This window comes from Triturus cristatus, chromosome 1_2 (genome assembly GCF_964204655.1).
Source record: "Triturus cristatus chromosome 1_2, aTriCri1.1, whole genome shotgun sequence".
Taxonomy (NCBI): domain Eukaryota; kingdom Metazoa; phylum Chordata; class Amphibia; order Caudata; family Salamandridae; genus Triturus; species Triturus cristatus.
The window spans coordinates 442,521,463-442,546,030 of NC_140580.1; the positions used below are offsets into that span (position 1 = coordinate 442,521,463).

Sequence of the window (24,568 nt, forward strand, 5' to 3'; positions counted from 1 at the left end):
GGCTTGACAAAGAGACCTGCAGTGACAAAACATATTAAATACTACTGATATCTTCAGAGAAGAATCTGAACACGAAGAGGTTGAAGCGTCGGCAGCGGAAGACAAGGTTTCCAATGCCCCGCCCTCTGGCCCGGCACTGAAACAACCAGTCAAGCCTTCCGGCTTGGGACCGAGTCGAGAGAAGCCATCTTCAGAACCAAAACCTTCCGCTCCGAAAGATGAGTCTGGTTCGGAATCGAAACCTTCAACTCCGAAGGACAAGAAAGTCAAGTCTGGTTCGCACTGAAACCTTTGGAGCCAAAATCTAATGCTGTTCTTTCAAAGCCTCCAGAACCGATCCTAGAACTTATGAAGGAAAAGCTAGACCCTAAGCAGAAGAAAATTTATATCGATACAGACACTGGACATATGTTGGCAAAATCACCTTCCAAAAGAAATGGATGATTCACCAAAAAGTAAATCTGGTGGCAGAGTATCTTCCGGGAGCGGACAGAGATTTTGCATACCTGCTCAGCAGGATGCAGCAACAAGTTCATGAGTGGGAACTCCCACTCGTTGGGAGTTCGCCAACGTAGATCTGTTTGCAACCACCAAAAACACCAACATGCCCAAGCTTTGTCTTCAGGATTCCACAGTGTATATGCAATACACTATGGATGCCATGAATTATACAATTTTGCTTAAAAGACTGGAAGAAGTCGGAATTGTTGGTTTTGCACACAAATGGCTCATCTCCTTCCTTAGAGACAGAAGATTTCAAGTCAGTGAAGGACCTTTTTATTACGCCTCATCACCTAAAACATGGGGTTCCACATGGATCTTCACTGAGCCCCACACTTTTTATCTTTATGTCCGCCCACATGCAGATGACACATAAATCATTGATTTCCTCTCTCACAATTCCGAGGCGGTATCATACCAACTCAATTCTGTCTATGGGTTGATCTGAGCTGTCCATAGCTGATAGGTGATCTCGCATCTTCAAAGTCGGAAGAAAAAAGTCTGGGCATCATCATGGTTTCCCTCTTAATGACAGCAAACTTAGCATCAAAGCCCAGGCTAGAAAGCTGCCACAAACCTGCTATGATCTTCTGAAAACCCTCAGGAAGATGCTTAGGTGGTTGACAGGCCCTGTACAAAAAGTGGTTTTTCAGGACTTGGTACGATCATGGTTAGACTATGGATACTCCCTATATTTAGGTTGTCCGAAATCTGTGATTTAGAAACTCCAAGTGATCCAAAATGCTGCTGCCCAGGTTCTCTTGTGAATCCTAAAGCAACAGACAGTTTTGCCTGTGTTAGCCTTGCTACATTGGCTGATGATACAAAAAAGGATTCAGTTTAAAGCTTTGTACCTGTCTCACTGTGCTCTGTATAGGAAGGGGACACAAATTCTACATCATTTGATTCACCTCTACTGTCCCACAAGAGATTTAAGATCCAGGCACCTAAATTTACTGTTTTTTCCGATGGCGAATAAGGCCAGGAATGAGCGGCGTTCGTTTGCACACTTGGTTCCCAAATTATGGAATTCCCTTCCTCTAGTGCTCAGACAGAAGGACAATTTATTCCGTTTCAAGTAACAGCTTAAAACCTACTTGTTTGTGTAATCATGATTACCTAGGAGTCTGGCATATGCCCGTTTGGTAGCCATACGCTTAAGAAATGCTTTTGAATTGAATTGGATGAATTGGTCAGGGATATTTGCCCACGCTTTTCCTTCTCTACTACTACTTCATTATGTGGTTTGGAAGCTGCAGCAAACATCCCTCACCCTCATCCGGGGGGCTCCCAAGCAGCCAGATAGCTTGTTCACAACCCTCCTCGAGTTACTTGTAGTTTTCTCAGGCGAGCCTGCCAACCAGCCAGGCTGTCGCTCAACAGATGGGAGGGGGGTATCCCCATGCGCCTCAACCTTGGTCATCAAATAGGCTTGCAAGCCCACTACATGGGCCTGCTATGGAGCAAAATAGAGAAGATTAGTTTATTATTGCTTCCCTAAACTTATGATCCACTGAATACAGCAGTACAAGATATTGTTTGCTACCTTCTTCCTCGCCTATTTGTCTTCATTTGACTGCTATCACTGCTTACTTACAAAACCTGGAACGCTCCTAAATATTCAGAGTTATCATCATTAAAGGATTTATGGAATGACTTAAAAGGGTTATGACACCTAGGGTACTACCAGTCTGGAAGCTCGGTATAGTCCTAACTAGACTAATGGCCCCCTCTTTTTAGCCCTTTCACTTGTGCGCCCTCTGCAATTTCTATCCTGAAAAATTGCTTTTCTAGTTGCAATAACTTCTTCGGGTGTGTAAGTGAGCTTCAAGCCCTTACTCTATAAGAACCTTTCTTTCAAGTTCATACTGAAAAAATGGTCTGCAGAAGTAACTCAAAGTTCCTACTCAAGGTGGTTTCTTCTTTCCACCTCAACCAGTCAATTGACCTCCCGGTGATTTTCCCACAACCAGACTCAGTAGCGAAAGGGCCCTACACACACTAGATGTGAAAGGACCCTCTGGTACTACGTTGATGGGACAAAATCATTTTGTAAGACAAATCAGCTTTTTGTTGCATACGCTTAACGACACAAAGGTTGTACCATTTCAAAAGCAACTGTAGCTCATTGGCTGCCTAAATGGATTCAAACGTTCTATGCCAAAATACAAAAGTTATCTCTGTGCTCCACCTAGGTCACATCCTACAAACAAGAAAGCAGCCTCCATGGCCTTTCTCTGTAAAATCCCCGCAGCTGATCTCTATAAAACTGCCACTTGTCCCACCCCACGCATGTTCTTTAAACACTTCTGTGAGGATGCTCTGGAATGCCAACAAGCCCAAGTTGGCCAGGCTGTACTGCATACAACTCTTCTGCACATACTCTGTCTAACTCGTGCTTATGGGAGAACTACTTTATAGTCTAGGCAGAACATTTGTATCTACAACTACACTTGTCACAAACTTAAAATGTTACCCTGTAAGCATCTGTTTGTAGTATCTAATGCTGTACATTCACATGCGTCCACCCTCCTCTGTGGAAAACTTAAGCTTTTGCAGATTATTTCCTTTAATTTCTTTATTTGCATGGCCATCTTCTTCCATTTCTATGCTCTATTTCTATCCTCCCTGGAGCAGATGACCATGCGTATTACTAAATGTACATGCATTCACTATAACTTGCGAGTCAAAAGACTTCTTTGGAAAAAAACAGGTTGCACACATCTGAGCACAACACTTGATCACTACATGACAGGAGAGTATGCAGAGAATGTGAATCTACAGCACTGCATTCCACGAAGAGAATCTTACTGTAAGTAGCATATTCATTTCCTAACAATATATTTAATTTTTAAAACCCATATCCAGACTACAGAATTGGGATGATGCATAGCTTATGGTGTTATAGAGGATTGATTGTCTGTTGCCAAAGTCAATATTCTCTTTGCAAATAAGCCTGCGAATCCAAAGTATTTTTCTTTTACTCCTTGTCACATATAAATTGCTCTATAGGCAGGTCCAGTCTATTTAGACAGCCATTGGTGGTAAAAGTCTTGAACAATTAATAACCTTGCACAGAATCTAGCACAAGACACACAACATTCTTATTGAAATAGCTCAAAAATGGTAGAAAATGTAATTACCATGAGAAATATTTTGATAAAATGAGACTGCCTCTGTCCAATAAATCACGGATTTAAATTTGTATAGAATCTCAAAATTGCATTTGCTTGTAGTTGTGATAAAGTGTCAAATTGATTTGACTAAAATGGAAATACCAAAGATTGGGCATTATCCAAACGTCCGATTCTTCAAATTAGTTATTGGATAAAGTTGCAGTTACCTTTTTGAGTAACCAATCAGGAAAAGAAAGACTTGTGAAGGTCTATTGAGTTAAAGATTTGAAGTGTTATTATGTATGAAGATGACTGGTAAGCTTAATATAAATACATTATATAAGAAATACTGGATGGCAAATAAGTGCATCATAAGATGTGTAGAGTTATACATCATTCACAGATACCTGCCATATAACATATATTATTTCAGGGGCCCTGGCTTCATGGCTGACTCCTTGTTTTCTATGTTATTGTGATTCTGCAGAAAAGTGTACTTTTTTAGACTTGTCTAATGGTAACACTGTGAACCGGTTTTTCCATCCACTTATAATGAGTGGATTTTTATACAGCTCATTATATCAATACATCTGTTTGCATAGTTGCCATTAACAATCAACTTATCGAATGTAATGTTGACAGTAATATATGGAATATTTCTGGTTTTTAGACCTGACTGCTTGAAGGAGCTAGTTATATTTATTCTGATAAGTGGTTCTTGGTTCTGTTTGATTCTAATACGTGTTCTATTTAAAAAAGAAAAGAAAAAAACAACTTGGATGTGCATTTGGAAGCCTCACTAATGGGAACGGTAAAGTGATAACTTTATTCTCTTAGATACAGGGTATCTTTTTGGGTCACTAATAGGAAACTCTGTCAGCTTGTTCCATGGGTATTAATGGGTAGACCTCTTGACACTGTGGCAGGATATTTTTTAAGAGCACTATTATTCTGTTCCGCTTTTATTTACAATCTGACTCCAAAATGTCTTGTGTTCTGCAGGCAATAACTATTACTACCTTCCATGGTCCCAAACTAAGCCAGTTGTAACTTTGACTTCGTACTGGGAAGATATAAGCCATAGACTAGACACTGTAAATATACTCCTGGGCATAGTAGAACGACTGGTAAGTGTATTGTGTATTAATGCTAATAATTCTTTGTACATAAAAGTTTGTATGAAGGTGAACAATGTCAACATTATGGCATATGTAAGCTAAATATTTGTTCACATTTCATGAGTTGATGATTTCTTTTTGCCAACATGTGAAGTGTTTGCTTGCATGTAAATTCAGTAGCTTTTATGTGACTGAATTACACTATATTGAAATGGGTGCATAACAATGAAAAGAAAAAAACATAGTTGCTTCGATATCTAGTTTAATAACTTAATAAACTGCGTATCCAATCATAGGATGCGTCCCCCTGGGCATTACTGAAACCTATAGAGGTTTATTTCATTAATTCAAATTTCTTAGATGTCCGGTTTAGTAAGAACACCAGTTGTATTTCCAAAATGATTATGGTCTTCCAACAATTTTTATTCCATGATTCATATATTAATTCAATCCATATATGATCTTTCTTGTGTTAAACAGTTACTCGACTATCCCCTATATGTTCCAATGCATTTCGGGTACTATACCCTTCTTCAGGCAACAAGCTGCAAGTTAATCAAAAAAATTGAGGAGACTGCGCTATAAGCAAACATTGTGTAGACTAAGATAAGGTTGCGGTGAGTGATTAATTGTGAAAAAACTGTCTGTGCAATTCTCATAGTGCAGATTATTAAACGGTCATGCTCGTGTGTTCGTGTGAAATGTGAGTATGAGCGTATAGTGCTCAATTCACAGGGGTGTGCTAAAAAAAGTATATATCATGAATGGAGGTATTGATAACCTGCTCTGTTATACAATTCCGGCGACTTTCAAATTCAGTCGGTTAGCCCTACTGTGATAGATTCAGTGTTATGCACTCGGTTCGGGCAATGTTAGTTAAATTGCTTTATATTAGTAGTGAGGCCGAGAATAGGACTGTGCTTACAAGGTTTAAAAGTGTATCTTTAGAACTTTGGCAAACGTGTGCTCAAAGAAAATATATAAACGTGAAGTTATAAAAAAAATATATACATCATGGGTTAAAGATATTGATAGCATGCTTGCTTTGCGATATGAGCGACTTACGAGTTAAGTCCGCTAGCGCTGCTGTAGCAGGTCTAGTGTTATACGCTCGGTTCGTTAAATGTTAGTTAAATGGCTTTTTGTTAGTAATGAAAAGAAACATAGGACTATGTTTACGAATGTGGCGGCCATTTTAGTGATGGGTACGTGAATTGGTGATCAAAATAACAGCAGCCATATTGAAACAATGAGAGTACTCAAGAAGACATAACTGTCATAAAATGTTCATAGAGCACATTTCTCAAAAATAAATGCGTTGCGAATTAATTCATAATGAAATTCTGTCTCCCACAGTGTTTACAAATATCCAAAATCAAATTGTATGTGTGAAACGAGTGTTCAATCAGTTACAGGTAACACGAGAATTCCATCTGTTCATTCAGGCCAAAAGGTTTCAAGGTCTCCAATTTTTTTTATCCAAATATATTCTTTGGTAATCAATTCCAAGATTTGGAATTTCAATTAGCTAACATTGGGGTTATTTTCAAAGATGTGGTTGGCCACCACAGATTTTATGTTAGTACGTATGTTGGATTTATGTTCATTTATTCTAGTTTAGATTTTTCGTTCAGTTTTTCCAACATATGCTTGTCCGCATGGGCATTTAAGCAAGTAGATCACGTTCATTGTGTCACATGTAGCTGTAACTCTCAATTTAATGTTATTGCCTTTGCGTGGGTTTGTCACCGTTGGGCCTGGAATAATGCAGTTGCAGTTATTACAGTTGTGGCACGGGACTGTGCCTTTGTATATGGCATGGTTATCTTTATTAGCCAATTTTATTCTTTCACCTAGGTTTTTACTTCTGCTGTAGGCGAACATGGGGGGTTCTTTGAATAGGATGTTAAACTTGTGTTCTTGGGATAAGATCGGCCAATTATTTTTATAATGCGCTGGTAGGCCTTACTCATGACGGAGAATCTGGATACTATCACCATTCTTTTGGACTCTTTTTGATTACTTTTGATTAGTAATTCATCTTTAGTTTTTTAGTGACAGTGTTTTGGCTTGTTCAAGTATGGGAATTGGGTAACCTCGTGCCCTGAATCTTAATTCCATCTCTTCAACTCGTTTGATTGCAGTGGTAGGGTTGGATAACATTCTTTTAACTCTAATCATTTGTGAATAGGGTAGATGGTTTTTCAATGTTTCTTGATGAAAACTTTGGTAATGGAGTGTAATATTGCGATCTGTGCTTTTCCTGTAAATGTCTGCTTCAAACCCATTTGTGGTTTTAGTAATCTTTGCATCCAAGAATGTGATGCTTTGCTTTTGTACATCGAACGTAAATTGTATTCTTTCATTGATGGTATTGAGTTGATTTAGTGCTTTCAGTAAGTGGGTTTTTGGGCCATTCCACACAACGAAAACAACATTGATGTATCTCAAGAGTATGTTAATAAGTGGAAGGAGTGGGGAAATAATCTATATCCAACAATCAGATTTCTTTATTTTTTTCCAAGTATTTTTCAAATATGCTGCTCCAACAAATTCTCAGAAGTCCAATCGGTTGATTAAACAAATTTTAAGTAACTACAGCCAACGCGTTTCATCCCTCTTAGGACCTCATCAGGGCTGCAAAAATAAAAAATAAAATATCACTAATCTATACATTGAGTCTCTACTACCAGGAGTCATTAAAAAAACAAAATATAAAATATATAAAATTTTTATATGTAGATATATTATTGAAAAAACCTGCCTATATAACAATCTGAAATACGAGGCATTTACCCAAAACAAAATCACATAGTTATTACAAAAGGCATAGCCCATTCAATCATGTGCTGTGTACATGCAGCCATAATTCCTGATTTTAGTGCTATTCTCACATTTCTTTATCTAGTATTATTACTCCTATCACCATTCATTAGAACATATTTAATCAACTCCTCTAAACATCAATATTATTAAATGCCAGAATCTAGTCTGATTATCATGAATATCAACTGTACATAATAATATATCACATACCTCCTGAATAATATTGCGTCAATGCAAATGTCAATCGTGGAGGGATGCTAGTATTCATGGAGTATCCATTCTCTTTCAAAATAAAATCGCTTCTCCTTTCAATGAAAATTATTAGTTTTCTAGATATATAAAACATAATATTTAATTAGTCTCGAATCCATAATCTAAAGCATAATATCTTTAAATTCTTCATGGTAACAATGTTTCCTAGGGTACTTAACCTTACCTAGATCCAAGTCTGTTCCTCTCTTCTCTAATGTATCCTCCACCAAACGAATCATCAGTAATGAAACCAATGTCTCTAAGTAAATCTAAAAAATATAATAAGGGAGGACAGAATCAATATTCCTTCCTATTCTGAGAAACCGTCCAATATAACCGAGCGCTTGCCCCAATAAGCATACCTTGTTATCCACATCGATACGTTCCTGCTGGCATCCACTGCCGGTATGGTATCTCAGCTTGAATGCGTATTTCCCCCCGCTTCGTTTTAAAAGTATAATTCACCAATCACAATCTCCGCTGGCTAACCATTCAATCTACATATATTAAGGTTGCTTACGATCTGGTCCGCACGCTATCAGCCTATTGGGTTTAGCGTATTGTCAGACCTTTCCTTGCGTTTAGATGAATACGTTTCCGCCTCATTGACCTATCAGAGGCGTCGTTACTATAACAAACTTCCATTCGCCCGAAACCGTGCGCGATCCAATTAACATGCTCTGCCGGCTGCCCACATGGAAGCAGCCAATTGCAAGCCAACGTCAATTGCGAGCATGTTACCTATACAGTCCAAAACACCGTATTAGTTAATATATTGGTGCTATTTAAATGCTCGCACTCCTTTTATAACCTAGTGCTGCTATCCTAATTATGCTACAAAAAAAATCTCTGCTGGTTGACCCTTTGATTGCGCACAGTATCAACCTCAAATTCCAAATTCTATCATTCTTACATTATAAACGGCTGTGTTTTCGTCGTATTTAGAACATGTTTCCTATGTAATCAGACATATCATGTTTATTTTTCTTACGTGTTATCATCCTACTCGCAATGAACTCTAGATGTCCCATACAATTAAGTACCAGGACTATGTTAGACCTTTAGGCAAGTCTAAAATATTGAGCGTCTCTGAAATTTGACACCAAAAAATGAGATCTCTCACTCATAATCTAGTCATTTTTTAAATTACTGACCATTTCGAAATATCAAAAACCTCTAATTCAGGGCAACATTTATTGAAATTGCGTGATCCTCCAAAGACCAAAATAATATTAATTAATGAAAACACTATTGCATGAAGAATGTTATTATCATATTATGATTTAAAATCTACAATTGGTGTTGTGGAGTAACTTGTAACCTGACCGAAGCACCACATAAATCGCTAATTCAGGAAATGATTAAATGGTCCTGAACTGACATGATAAAAGAGAGCCTACACACGAACTCAATATTATCACAATTGTATCATTCCAGAAAATAATGAAGCTCGGTATCACTATTAAGTCCAAGCTCCACCGATCTACAACGACTGATCCATCTAGCTTCGTTCTGCCTGATCCTGAGCTCCCAATTGCCTCCTCTCTTTCCAGGCAAAATTCTTTGTATGCCATGGAACTTGATATCATCCTCCCTTGGGTGCTTCTCCTTGATATGTGAATACAATGGGGATCTACTGTCAAGATTCATTATTGATCTTTTATGTTCTTTAATTCTGAGCTTCAAATTACGCTTTGTACTTCCTATGTAAATTTTTCCACATGTACAAGTTATGGTGTAAATAACTCCCACCCTATTACAGTTAATGAATTCCCTGATACTATATCTTTTCTTGGTATTATACATGAAATCTTTAATTTTATTGATGCCTGAACTACAAACATTACAGGATCCACAAACATAAAAACCATTAAGCGGCTTAGGCAACCAATTGAGATCCACATTTTTTATGGGTTCAATATAGTTTCTGGTTACCATTTGTCTTATGGTAGGACTGCTTTTAAATACCACCCCAGGTTTGTCTCCAATAACACTGATTAGACCCGGTACGCCTTTCAAAAGATCCCAATTTTTACCCCAGGCCTTACATAAAATTTGGTCAGCAGAGCGACTTCTATCTTTCTGTGCCAAGGTGTTGTTTCTCTTAACCTTCATTATTTTGTCTCTGGCCTTCTTTAGATTGCTTTTATGATATCCTCTCCGCATTAAACGTTGTTGGAGATTATCCAACTCCTTAATAAAATCATTTTGTGTACTGCAATTCCGGCGTATCCTTATCTCCCCAAAAGGGATCCCTCTGATCACCAAAGTAGGGTAAGCACTCTCAGCTCTTAATATAGAATTGGTGGCAGTGCTTTTTTTAAACAATCTACTATTGATGGCTTCCCCATCAATGAATAGTTCCACATCTAAGAAGTCATCTTCTCTGTACTATGATTCATTGTAAAAGTAATATTGAAATTGTTACAATTAAGATACTCAAAATACTCATTCAGTTCTCCTAGACTACCTCTCCAGATCATTAAAACATAGTCAATAAAACAGACCCAAAATAAAATATGATCCGTCCATTCTGAGGCACCTCGACTCCAGGCATGCTCCCTCTCAAACCAACCCATGAATAGGTTGGCATAAGAGGGAGCAAACCTGGAAACCATCGCTGTACCCCTGATCTGGTGAAACCATTTATCCTCAAATAGGAAGAAATGATTATTCAAAATTAATTGACTCATTTCCACTAGCATTTTAGAGTGGTCCCTCAAACTGGCACTGCGGCTTCCCAAAAAATGATTCAAAGCCTGTACACCTTTCTCATGATCAATACAAGTATAAAGTCCAACCACATCTAACGTGACTAGACTCCTGTCCTGTTCCCATGTGATGTCCTACAATTTATTTAGGACATCACATGGTGTCCCTAATATAAGATGGTAGGTTGGTCACTAATGGTTTTAAAAACATGTCAACAAATTCTGAAAAGTGCTCGGTCATGCTTCCAATGCCCGATACAATCTGTCTTCCTGGTGGATCAGTTCTGGATTTAGAATTTTTTTTTATATATAAATATTTAAATTCTGTGTCATCTATCAAGCCGCCTTCCTTCCATACAAATAATCTTTCCATAATGTCTGTTCGCTTGTTCAATAGGATTGGCATGCAGATTTACATAACTAGTATCACTCAGCTGTCTATAAATTTCTTTGCAGTAATCCATTCTATCCATAATGACAATATTTCCGCCTTTATCAGCTTCCCCAATAATTATACTTTTATCTGACCTTAAACTGTTTAGGGTTGCTCGTTGTTCATATGTCAAATTATCTTTTACATTTAATTTCCAATTGTCCTGGTTACCATGATCTTCTAATCTGTGAAATTCTTCCTTAGTTCGTTTAAAAAAAATATCTATCGTAGCAAATTGGGTGCCCTGTGGAATAAATTTAGATTTCGGCCTTAGACCACTAGTACAACTATAGTCTGTTGACACATTTAATAATGAAGCAATATCATCCACTCCAAATCTCTCCCCCCTCAGAGACATAAGTAGTTGAACATCACATAACTCTGCAATTGTCATTTCAGATCTTTTAATAAGTGCACATACATTTACATTCTTATCAAATGTTGAAAAGAAACTCTTCAATTTCAGTATTCTAGAAAATTTAAACAAGTCAATCTCTAATTCAGTGAAGTTACAATGATTCTTAGGACAAAATGATAATCCTTTCTTCAAAACACTTAATTGCTCTAAGTTTAGAATTCTGTTAGAAAGATTGATCACCTCTAATTCACTTTCTGAACTCTCACTGTTAATCATATCCTCATCAAAAATGATACCTACTTCTTGATTTTGTCCTGACTGCTGGTTCCTATTCTGGTATTTCCTGTGTTTCCTCCCCCTTCTTGTTCTGCAGAAACTTTTTTCTTTCCTCTTCTTATTCTCAATATTTCCTAAGAAAAAAGACGAGCTTTTCATCGAGGCACCTTCTACTGCTCCCAATGGTGTGGGTTCATCAGTAGATGAAATACTGGAACTACTACAATTTACAGAGCTTAATTCACCCTGAATTGCTGCTCCCCTTATTTGTTTTAATTTAGGAATTTCATCATAACCTTTAGCAAATGTAAATACTCTACCTTGATTATAGTTTCTCTCGTCCCTACGTAATTTACTCAGTTTTTTTATCCTTAATTTGTAGCTGGTGTCTATTAATGACAGTATGGTATAATTTTTATCCGTCAATTCCGGTAAATTCATGTCCTTAATTTCCCTTTCCAGATCAGCTATCTGACTTTTTTTTTTTCAACTTTTCGATCAGCATTTCTTATTAATATTTTCATCATTGTGAACGATTATGTGTACAAATTTTCTTCCCACTCCTTGAGATGATCCTCATCGAGGTCATCAAAGGTGGGAAAAATTAATATCCTAAGACCTTTAGGGATTCTTTGTTGATCTAAATAATTCTTGAGAGTTACTCCATCCCACCATTTAGATAGTTCCAATTTTTTCAGTTTCTCTAATTTAAAAAATCTCTCTCTCAAACTGTTATTGGGTAAATCCTTCTGTGCTGTTGATTTAGATAGCTTACTCTGTTGGAACAATTTGGCTGCTAATTTTTCACGATCATCTTCCATATTTATAACACAATACTCTTATGCTACACACCCTTGAATACATTCTGCTAACTGAAACCATGAGGGTTAATAAGTGTGCACCGATGAGTATATAATTAATCCAATTTATACAAAGAGTATACTGTTCCACTCCACCTCCAGTGGCCCACCGTTGTAACCACTCCTATACAAAGGATATGTCAATAAGTGGAAGGAGTGGGGAAATGATCAATATCCAGCAATCAAATATTGCAGTCCAAAGAAATTATCATCCAGAAAAAATCTCTTCCAACTAGATTGCTTTATTTTTTCCAAGTATTTTTCAAATATGCTGCTCCAACAAATTCTCAGAAGTCCAATCAGTTGATAAAACAAATTTTAAGTAACCACAGCCAACGGGTTTCGTCACTCTTAGGACCTCATCAGGGCTGCAAAAATAAAAAAGAACATATCACTAATCTATACATTCAGAGTCTCTACTACCAGGAGTCATATTAAAAAATATATATATAAAATATGATATTTTTATATACATATATTATTGAAAAAACCTGCCTATATAACAATCTGAAATACGAAGCATTTACCACAAAAAAATCAGTTATTACAAAAGGCATAGCCCATTCAGTCATCTGCTGTGTACATGCAGTCATAATTCCTGATTTTAGTGCTATTCTCACATTTCTTTATCTAGTATTATTACTCCTATTACCATTCATTAGAACATATTTAATCAACTCCTCTAAACATCAATATTATTAAATGCCAGAATCTAGTCTGATTATCACAAATATCAACTATACATAATAATATATCACATACCTCCTGAATAATGTTGCGTCAATGCAAATGTCAATCGTGGAGGGATGCTAGTATTCATTGAGTATCCATTCTCTTTCAAAATACAATCGATTCTCCTTTCAATGAAAATTATTACAGTTTTCTAGATATGTAAAACATAATATTTAATTAGTCTCAAATCCATAATCTAAAGCATAATATCTTTACATTCTTCATGGTAACAGCGTTTCCTAGAGTTCTTAAACTTACCTAGATCCAAGTCTGTTCCCCTCTTCTCTAAAGTATGCTCCACCAAACGAATTATCAATAATGAAACCAATGTCTCTAAGTAAATCTAAAAAATATAATAAGGGAGGATAGAATTGCGAGCCAACGTCAATTGCGAGCATGTTACCTATACAGTCCAAAACACCGTATTAGTTAACATATTGGTGCTATTTAAATGCCCGCACTCATTTTATAACCTAGTGCTGATATCATATCGAGATGCAAACATTTTTTATGGAATTATTGCAATTCACCCTTTTCCAAAGTTACTTTAAATGGAAAGATCAGTGCTTCTTGCAGTTGTCCGAAACTTCTATGGGCAATTGCCCCGCACCGGCGTAGGCCAATTTGTTCATGAAAAGATTCGAGGAAGAAAATATTCTGACAAAATACCCATGGAACACATACAGCAAATTACTCTTGAAATACATCGATGATATTTTCGTTGTGTGGAATGGCCCAAAACCTACTTACTGAAAGCACTAAATCAACTCAATACCATCAATGAAAGAATACAATTTACGTTCGATGTACAAGAGCAAAGCATCACATTCTTGGATGTAAAGATTACTAAAACCACAAATGGGTTTGAAACAGACATTTACAGGAAAAGCACAGATCGCAATAATACACTCCATTACCAAAGTTTTCATCAAGAAACATTGAAAAACAATCTACCCTATTCACAAATGATTAGAGTTAAAAGAATTGTATCCAACCCTACCACTGCAATCAAACGAGTTGAAGAGATGGAATTAAGATTCAGGGCACAAGGTTACCCAATTCCCATACTTGAACAAGCCAAAACACAATGTCACCAAAAAACTGAGGATGAATTACTAATCAAAAGTAATTGAAAAGAATCCAAAAGAATAATGATAGTATCCAGATTCTCCGCCATGAGTAAGACCTACCAGCGCATTACAAAAAACATTGACCAATCTTATCACAAGAACACGAGTTTAGTAACCTATTCAAAGAACCCCCCATGTTCGCCTACAGCAGAAGTAAAAACCTAGGTGAAAGAATAAAATCAGCTAATAAAGATAACCATGCCATATACAAAGGCACAGTCCCGTGCCACAACTGTAATAACTGCAACTGCATTATTCCAGGCCCAACGGTGACACACCCACGCAAAGGCATTAACATTAAATTGAGAGTTACAGCTACATGTGACACAATGAACGTGATCTACTTGCTTAAATGCTCATGCGGACAAGCATATGTTGGAAAAACTGAACGAAAAATCTAAACTAGAATAAATGAACATAAATCCAACATACGTACTAACAACATGAAATCCGTGATGGCCAACCACTTCTTTGAAAATCGCCACAAAATTAGCTAATTGAAATTCCAAATCTTGGATTTGATTACCAAAGAGGAGGGTCGGGACAATAATAAATATCTCTTACATAGAGAAAATATTTGGATAAAAAAATTGGAGACCTTGAAACATTTTGGCATGAATGAAAGGATGGATTTCTCATGTTACCTGTAACTGATTGAACACTCGTTTCAGACATACAATTTGATTTTGTATATTTTGGTTAACACTGTGGGAGACAATCTCATTATGGATTTCATTATGAATTAATTTGTAACGCGTTTATTTTTTAGAAATGTGCTCTTTGAACATTTTATGACCGTTATGTCTTCTTGAGTACTCTCATTGTTTCAATATGGCTGCTGTCATTTTGATCACCAATTCACGTACCCATCACTAAAATGGCAGCCATGTTCGTAAACACAGTCCTATGTTTATTTTGATTGCTAACAAAAAGCCATTTAACTAACATTTCATGAACCGAGCGTATAACACTGGACCTGCTACAGCAGCGCTAGCTGACTGAACTTGTAAGTTGCTCATATCGCAAAGCGGAGCATGCTATCAATATCTTTAACCCGTGATGTATATATTTTTTTATAACTTCACGTTTATATATTTTCTTTGAGCACACGTTTACTAAAGTTCTAAAGATACACTTTTAAACCTTGTAAGCACAGTCCTATACTCGGCCTCACTACTAACTAAAGCAATTTAAATAACATTGCCTGAACCGAGCGCATTACAATGAATCTATCACAGTAGTGCTAACCGACTGGATTTGAAAGTCGTTGGAATGGTATAACGGAGCATGTTATCAATACCTCCATTCATGATATTTACTTCTTTTTGAGCACACCCCTGTGAATTGAGCACAATACACTCGTACTCACATTTCACACGAAAACACGAGCATGACCGTTTAATAATCCGCACTATGAGGATTGCACAGACAGTTTTTTCACTCACTCACCGCAACCTTATCTTAGTCTACACAATGTTTGCTTATAGCGCAGTCTTCTCAATATGTTTTTTTAATTAACTTGCAGCTTGTTGCCTGAAGAAGGGTATAGTACCCGAAATGCATTGGAACATATAGGGGATAGTCGTGTAACTGTTTAACACGAGAAAGTTCATATATGGATTGAATTATTATATGAATCATGGAATAAAAATTGTTGGAAGACCATAATCATTTTGGAAATACAACTGGAGTTATTACTAAACCGGACATATTAGAAATTCGAATTAATGAAATAAACCTTTAGGTTTCAGTAGTGCCCAGGGGGACGCATCCTATGATTGGATACGCAGTTTAATACGTATCGTGTGACGTACCTAGACCGGAGTACGTTACCCCAGGAGCACACCATAAATACAAGTGGACACAAACCATTGAAAAGAAATTTGGTTGTGCGCTCACAAAAATCATATAGTTTAATAACTTCCCATAATTTTGCACAATAGCATGCCTACTCTATTTTATCAGGCTGATTTTCTTTTGTCAATTTGATCCAGAGTCTCCTCCCTTCCTGATGAAGGGAATGTGTTGTTTGCAGTCTACCCCTCTAAACTACATATGTATATAATGCACATTTTACTTGATCTTCAGCTTTTCACCACAACCTTCAAAATGGTAATGCAGGCAGTCTGCTGGTACATAATTGACTTGCTTCCCTATGAAATCTAAAATCCATTAAGACAATCCTATAGGATAACTCTCCTCCACCGCATAGTTCCACCAAAGGCTCCAGCATCCACAATCAACTTAGCCTAACGCTCGAGATAAATTAACTTTGGACTGTTTTTGGTGTACGTAGTAAGTGTAATTTATGTGATTGCATGCTGAAGACTCAACTCTCTCTCTCCTGAATCATCTGTAGTGCTTTCATGTCACTCTATCGCTGTATGTTACATACTGTGCAGATTTTGATGTGCACAATTCACAAAGCAGTGCTTAATTCATAAAAAATTAAGTGCTGGGCCCTTCTCGGAAGGACACTGCAGCCTGCACAACTCGTACCCTGCCAGCGAAGCCATTGACAATAACAACATAACACCTAACATCAAACTCCTTCAAGTGACAATTCAGACTATTTTCGGCCACACAAAGCTATTATAGTGGGTGTGAGAGGCTGGTGTTATTCATTTTAGGTGTATATTGACTTGATGAACACCAATGTTGTGATCCTCTGAAAATTAGAAATACAGTGCCACCATGTGGTGGGCTGTTACTAGAGCTGGTGCTGACAATTGGGTGCCGGTACCAAGCACCGGAAACCGCTGGCACAAATTAGGCACTGCAAAGCCATCATTTCCAAAGTCAAATCTCCGGTAAGTTTCAGACAGTTGTTGATTTCTTGTGTACTCCCACTGGCCTATATTGACCCCTGTAGATTTCCCCAGGGTTCTGTTAGACAAATGTTCATTTACATACTTTATTTAGTTTTTTATTTGCCACCCAAAAAAATATTTTCCATGTGGAAATGATATTCATCCTCAGACCGATGAAATCTGATGCTGCTCTCTTCACATACCTACCCTTATTCACTTCAATCTTTCACGAGCAACATAAAGTAGTTTCTAGGATGAGAGTACCATGCAAGAAACAGACTATAAAAGCATTAATGTAGCCACAAAAATGTTTCTTTCCTACCGTTAAAAATGTTCCCAAGGGTAAAGAAGTACTCTGATTGTAACATTTATTTCTTAAGGTTCTTCTGAAATTCACCTAAACAAACAAATATTCATAACATTCAAATCACATGAGAACTTTGTCTTCATATCAAGAGTCCTCTTTAGCCCTGTGAACTTCGAGAAATAGAGCATACGTAGAATGCAGGGTTGTTCAGCTTCAGGGAGATTCTTCAAAGGAACATTGTTTTTAAAGTAGACGTGGGTGTTTCTGGGTACCCTTTCTAAGCATTATTGTTTAGTTGACACATTCGGGAAATTTGCCCAACTATGTCAAGTTATCATTAACAACTTGCCAATTTGCCTGTCTCGTAAAAATTGTTTACAGACAACCATCTTCTACAATGTCATCTCTTCTGTGTGGATGGGACTTAGGAGTAAACATGAGGAATGCTATATTTCTGATTACACCCAGATAATGTCAATATACACTCTTCTATTACCAGTACCGAACATTCAGCTTATTTTGCTTTGGCTATTCGTCCTGATATGTTCTTCCTGATGATAGACAGCCTCAAGTGTTTGAATACGTGCAGTGGTTGTGACTGGTAGTGCAGAAACATGTCATGCTTTTTAATCTGTTATCACCCTAACTGCTTTTGAGAATCAATTAATGGTTCCTCCACTTGATACCTAGATTCCATGACTCTTCAGAAATGAGTTTTAATTTAAAATTTTAATTTAATTTAATTAAAAAATATTTCTAAAGCGCAGCGTACACCTTGCGGTTTCTTGGCGCTAGGGGAATTGGCAACTGAGGGAGAAGACCAGAAGAAAAGATAAGAGGAGATATTAAGAGAGTTTAAGAGGGGAAGGCCTGGCTGAAGAGGAACGTTTTCAAATCTCTACGAAAGGGGAGGTACTGAGTGGCAAAGCGGAGATGGTCAGGGAGTGAGTTCCAAAAAGTTGGAGCCAGGGTGGAAAAGCTGGCCCCGCCCCACTTTTTACGTGTGAAACGAGGGGTCTGAAGAAGGGACTTGGAGGAAGACCGAAGTACTCTTGCAGGTACATACGGATTGATTAATGAAGAGATAAAAGCGGGGGCAGTGCCCTGACGGGCCTGGAAGGCCATGCAGCCGATCTTAAAAAGGGAGCGTTCTTTTACAGGGAGCCAGTGAAGCTCCTTGAGAAGGGGGGTGGAATGGTGATAGCGAGGAAGGCCATACACCAGCCGAGCTGCCTGGTTCTGGATAATCTAGAGTCTACGCAAGCTGTACGCGGGGATACCATGGCAAAGAGCGTTTGCGTAGTCCAGTCGCGATATCACTAGTGCGGCCATGATGATCTTAAGTGCCTGGGGGAAAAAAAACGGGAAACAGTGCGGATCGTGCGGAGAGTGAGGAAACAAGAGGATACCACGGAACTAATTTGTGAATGGAGAGTGAGCTGGTTATTTATTTTGACACCGAGTGTTTTGACCGTGGTGGAAGGGGTAGGTGCGGGACCGAGAGAGGGGGGCCAAAAGAAAGAGTTCCAGGGGCTGGATGAACCACCAGTGAGAACCAGCTCGGTTTTATCCGGGTTCAGCTTAAGGTGGTTGTGGTTCATCCAGTCCCTGATGAATGTCATAGTTGACTGGAAGTTAGAGACAGAAAGAGGAGAGGGGGATAGATCAAAGATGAGCTGGAGGTCATCCGCGTAATTATAAACGGTGACCTCCAGCTGTTGGAGTGCGAAAATGAGAGGAAAGATATAGAGATTGAAAAGCAACGGGGAGAGAGAGGAACCCTGAGGAACACCGCAAGTGACAGGGAGAGGGGTGGCCGTGAAGTCGCCTAGCCGAACCGCCTGAGTGCGGTCCCGCAGAAAGGAGGAGAGCCAGACCAGAGCTGATCCCCCGATACCAGCCGCCTTGACACGGGTAAGTAAGATGGTATGGTCCACCGTGTCAAAGGCGGCGGAGAGATCAAGGAGGACCAGTGCCTGGTGTTTGTTATCATCCATGCCCCTTCTGAGTTTGTCTAAGACTGCGACCACGACTGATTCGGTCGAATGCCTGGGGCGGAACCCGGCTTGGCGGGATGCCAATCCTCCATTTGCCTCGACATGGGCGCTAAGTGCCGCGGTGACGTGGCGTTCCATCACCTTGCCCAGAAAGGGTAGCAGGGAGATGGGGCGGTAGTTGGCCGAGATGGAAGGATCCGCGCCAGGTTTTTTCAGGATGGGCACTATTGTAGCTGCCTTTAGCACAGAGGGCACTACGCCCTGTGCCAGAGAGCTGTTGAGGAAGGCGATGGGGGGGTCAGGGCAGCCGAGGTAAATTTGCTGCAGGACTCGTGCCGGGCAGACGTCCGCAGGAGACCCCGACTTCACTTTGGGAAGTATCTCTAAAAAAGAGTCCTGAGTGAGAGGGGGGATGGAGGTAAAAGGGCGTAGGACGGGAGGGGGGGAGGTATCGACGAAGGCAGACGAGGGTGGTGGGATGTTGGTCTTGATGGTAGCAATTTTCTCTAAGAAGTAGGTATTAAGTTGGTCGCAAAGAGGCTGAGAAGGAGGAATTTGGGACGAGGTTCGGTCTGAGAATGCCAGGTCATTCACTATGCCGAAGATTTCCCTGGGTTTGTTTTTTGCAGAAGTTATTTTTGAAGAAAAGTAGGAGGTTTTTGCAGCCAGGATTGCTGTTTTGTATTTAGCCAGTGTTGATAAGAAGTGGGTTTTTGATAAGGGACTGTAATTTTTCCTCCATTGCCTCTCCGCCCGACGGGCGCTCAGTTTGAGATCTTTTAGGTGGTCATTGAACCATCTATTGGAGTCCTTAGGTCGGCGGATGGAAATGCGGCGTAAGGGCGCCACTGAGTCGCAGCCTCCAGCCAGCCAGGTGTTAATGGCCTTGGCTTGAGAGGCGGATGATAGGCCCGCGAGAATGGGAGTGGAGTTGCAGAGTGAGGAGGTCAAGGAGGGATAATCCAGTCTATTCCAATTCCGCGCCCAGGTGTTTTTGGTGTGCGGGGTTTTGGGCATCAGGTTTCGGAGAATGGAGAGGGAGATGAGGGTATGGTCAGACCATGGGCACGGCGAGACCGCAGCCGAAGCCACAGGGAGGTTAAGGGACCAGACCTGGTCCAGTGTGTGCCCGTGGGAATGAGTGGGGACGGATATGTGTGACACGAAGTTGAGGGATGAAAGATAATCTGTAAATTCTTTAGAGGCTGAGCACTCGTGTGGGTCTGAGGGCCAGTAATTGAAGTCCCCTAGCACCAAGACCGAGGTGTAGTTGACCACCAGGTTAGCCAACAGGTCTTGAAATGCCGGCAAGAATAAGGGCGAGGGCTGAGGAGGGCGGTACATAAGGAGGCAAGTTATGGGGGGGGGGAAATGAAAGAGAGCGGACTGCCAGGAAGTCAGCAGGGGGAATAGGGGGAAAAGGGAGTGGTTGAAAGTTCAACTCCGACCGAGCGATTAGGGCGACCCCACCGCCGGCCTTGCCAGTCGGCCGGTCGGCCCGCAGGGCCACATAGGAGGGGGGTAGGGTGGCCAAGAGAACAGGGAGGGAAGAATCACAGTACCAGGTTTCGGTCAGGAGCAGAATGTCAGGTTTCTCTGAGTCGAGTAAGACAAACAGCTCGTGGTGGTGCTTGACCGCTGACCTGGTATTGAGTAGGAAAATAGACCATGCCGGAGAGCGGGGGGGGGGGGGGTCAAGGGAGGGGGGGCAAGGTGACGGGGGGACGAGCTGCAGGGGATAGGGTGCAGTGGGGGAAGAGGGAGCAAGGCCTAGTGAGGAAATCAGACTGCGGATGGGATCCAGGAGTGGCCAATGGCCTTGGAGGGCAATAAGGTCCTTGGTAGAATAAGACGTTGTTTTGGCATGGAATCGTGCCCCTAGCCCCGTCCGGCCGCGCGCGCCTTCGGCGCGCAAAAGTCGCGCCCGCTGCGCTCGTCCGCTGCGCTTCCTGGCCAGACACATGTTTTATGCCGGTGGGTCAAGAGGTTGGAGGGGCGTGGCCAGCGAGGGGGCGTGTCTCGCCTCGCCCTCGGGAATGGCGGGAGAAATAAGGGGATCGTTGCAGCGAGTAGCGCTGTTCGTGGCGAGCCAAGAGATGCAGGTGAGTAAAGATGCCAGATAAAAACACAGTATTCAATCACAGTAAATTTTAAAAGTAAATAGCCCCTGCTCCCGGCTTTCCGCCTCAGGAGCCAATCATGAATGCGAAGCCTGGCCGCGACGCGCTCAATTTATAGGTATGGCGGGGGGCGTGGCCAGCCGAGGGGGCGTGTCTCGCCTCGCCCTCGGGAATGGCGGGAGAAATAAGGGGATCGTTGCAGCGAGTAGCGCTGTTCGTGGCGAGCCAAGAGATGCAGGTGAGTAAAGATGCCAGATAAAAACACAGTATTCAATCACAGTAAATTTTAAAAGTAAATAGCCCCTGCTCCCGGCTTTCCGCCTCAGGAGCCAATCATGAATGCGAAGCCTGGCCGCGACGCGCTCAATTTATAGGTATGGCGGGGGGCGTGGCCAGCCGAGGGGGCGTGTCTCGCCTCGCCCTCGGGAATGGCGGGAGAAATAAGGGGATCGTTGCAGCGAGTAGCGCTGTTCGTGGCGAGCCAAGAGGTGCAGGTGAGTAAAGATGCCAGATAAAAACACAGTTCCTATTGTTTACATCCCCGCTTTTTGCTGATGCAGTTTTGGCTCCAGGACATAGCTGTTCCTCATTGTTTACCACAAGCCAAATCCTGTGACTTTAATCTTGATTTTTGTTGGCATTAATTGATATTTATTCGAATTGATTGTCTATAATGCCATTTTATTTCTCTAAAATAGGCATTACTGGATTAATGTATGTTCTACAGACTCAAGGATATTGTGGTCTGTTTTGCCAGTTCTAGCGGTCTCAAAATAACTTACAGCTCAAAAAAGAAAATTAGCAGTAGTTGTGCAACCGGCACGAAACATGCCTGCCACAAACATACAGTGGCCCGGAAATGGGCCCAGCAAACCAGCACTGCACAGCATGACTGAGCTGAGAAGACAAGTGTGATGCCAGAGAGAGTACAGATTTATATTTTAAAGCTGTGATCTCTGTCACCAACATGCTGTCAGGCTTTCCAGCATCAAGGGCATAGTTTAGAAGAGTTATTTTAGCCTCTACCACCCAACTTCTACTTTAAATTAGGAGGGAGGAGGGCAGAGAGGGCTAAAGTAACACAAATCACAGGGTTTTTACTAACCTCCCAAATTGTTTTGTTGTTGTTGCAAAATCCTGGAAGATCTGGTTGTACGGTGTTTAAATTACTTGCCGTACTGTCACCTTCGATGGAGCAGGCAATAATTCTGTTTTTACCGTATTCCGGAATTGGATCCAAGTAAACTCCAATGGAGCCATTGTTTCTCGTCTTTTATATTGCCCAGATTACTAGGTATACTGTTTTACCCGTTATAGCACAGATGTGAGTTGGTACTGCTGAACAGGTTTCCTTGTAGAATTCCACAACATGGTTCTCTATCTGATTGACTTCTGAGTGATTTCATTTATTTATTGTTTAACAAACTGGGAAATCATGTGTTACACTTGTCTAACTACGTATGTCAGGCTTGTAGAAATATTGTCTACTAAGCAAACAATTGCCTTCCACATAGAAGTGGATGACTGCAGACTGGTGTTTGCATTGTTCTTTCTTTTAACTCTGAAGGTTCCCTGCTTGTTTGGAATAATGCAGAGGCAACACTCTGATGTTTTTCAGCGACTTAATATACACTCCATCAGGTATAGTGTGTATTATCTACCATCAAGACTTCTGGATGTGTTAAGATTTAGTCTTTTTTTTTGCCTATAGCTATAATCTGGAACTGGTTTGATGGGGGACTGAACTTCAAAAATTATCAGATGTCCTTCGACATTCCACTTAGATTTATTTTACCTGATTAATTCTCTTTGTTCAATGCTTCAGGTCATTAACATTCATGTATGCTGGCTTGAACTTGCTCAGAATACTCTTTGTGAAGGATATGCCTTCAAGTTGTAGTGAGTGCATTCAAATGTCTGCCTCCAAAAAATAAATCAAACAAATTAATGACTTTTATTCATCATTATCCTCCTCCATTACCTGGGCAGATACTGGATGATGTGTTGCTCAGTCACAGTCCCTCTCTTGTCAACCTCTACTGAATGCCACCTATGATTGGTTTGATAGAGTTGTTTAACACAGAGTTTGATCTTTTGTATGCTGCAGATTGCAACACTTCCCATGTGCCAAGGATATATTTAAATATCCTCAATTTATAATCCATGCTGAAAATGCATTCACTTGTTTAGGAGAGAGCCTGTCTACAAGAAGCTCAGTTTGATTTACCCAACCCCAAGGACCTACAAAGCTCTAGTTGGTAAATGCTCATTAGTAGATTTACTAGTGTGTAAGATTGTTTCAACCTATCTATGGTCACTGCATGTTCTGCTCACTCTACTTTGAAAAAGGTTTCCGCCCCCAAGAATAGCGTTCTTCTCCAGTTCTGACACACAATCAGCAATAGAGAGAGTGCCTACACTTGATTTTTTTTTTCACTCACCTACCTTTTCTCCCTTGTGGTCAATGGGGAAGATTGCACTCTTTCTAGTACATGCAAGGGAGGGTTTGGATGTGACATCTACTTCATCAGGCTTTTGAATTCCAGTATCTAGGTCTTGCATTATGTTCATTCATTTACCCATTCATACCGCAGAGGAAGTTGCCATGATTGCATCATTGAATGCATTTTCCACAGCTTTGGCAACTCTATCCAGGGTACGTTGGGTCCTTCTCTGTTAGTAAATGGTGAACTGCGTGATCATAGGTAAGTCCCAAAATTCATTTTACTCCTGTACTAGTTGTTATGAAGACCTTCCTCCTCTGGATATATTTTCGCCCCTTGGGTGACCTTCTTTCCAGTCCCAGTGGTTGGATTTATGAATAATTAGATGGATCAATCAAGAAGACAGACTGTGTTCTCCACATGGGCTTTTCCCTGAATGTATGCACTTTGCTCATCTAAGCTCACAATTTGGACTTATAAAGGAAAATAAAAGCAACTATTGTATCTATGTAAATGTCTATTTAAAGGAACATTATATCCCGTTTGTAGTAAGAGAGAACTTTAAAATGATTTTGAC

The 24,568-nt window shown here is 40.1% G+C and overlaps 1 protein-coding gene across 5 annotated transcripts in view; it reads left to right on the forward strand.

The window, feature by feature from the left end:
* The window catches only part of MYOF (myoferlin), a 591,005-nt gene that overhangs the window by 303,292 nt on the left and 263,145 nt on the right, over positions 1-24,568 (forward strand). For all 5 annotated transcript variants that reach the window (XM_085606131.1, XM_085606127.1, XM_085606128.1 and 2 more), the window contains one exon: positions 4,620-4,744. In XM_085606131.1, coding sequence (XP_085462257.1) covers positions 4,620-4,744 — 125 coding nt within the window. The remainder of the gene's footprint in view (positions 1-4,619; positions 4,745-24,568) is intronic.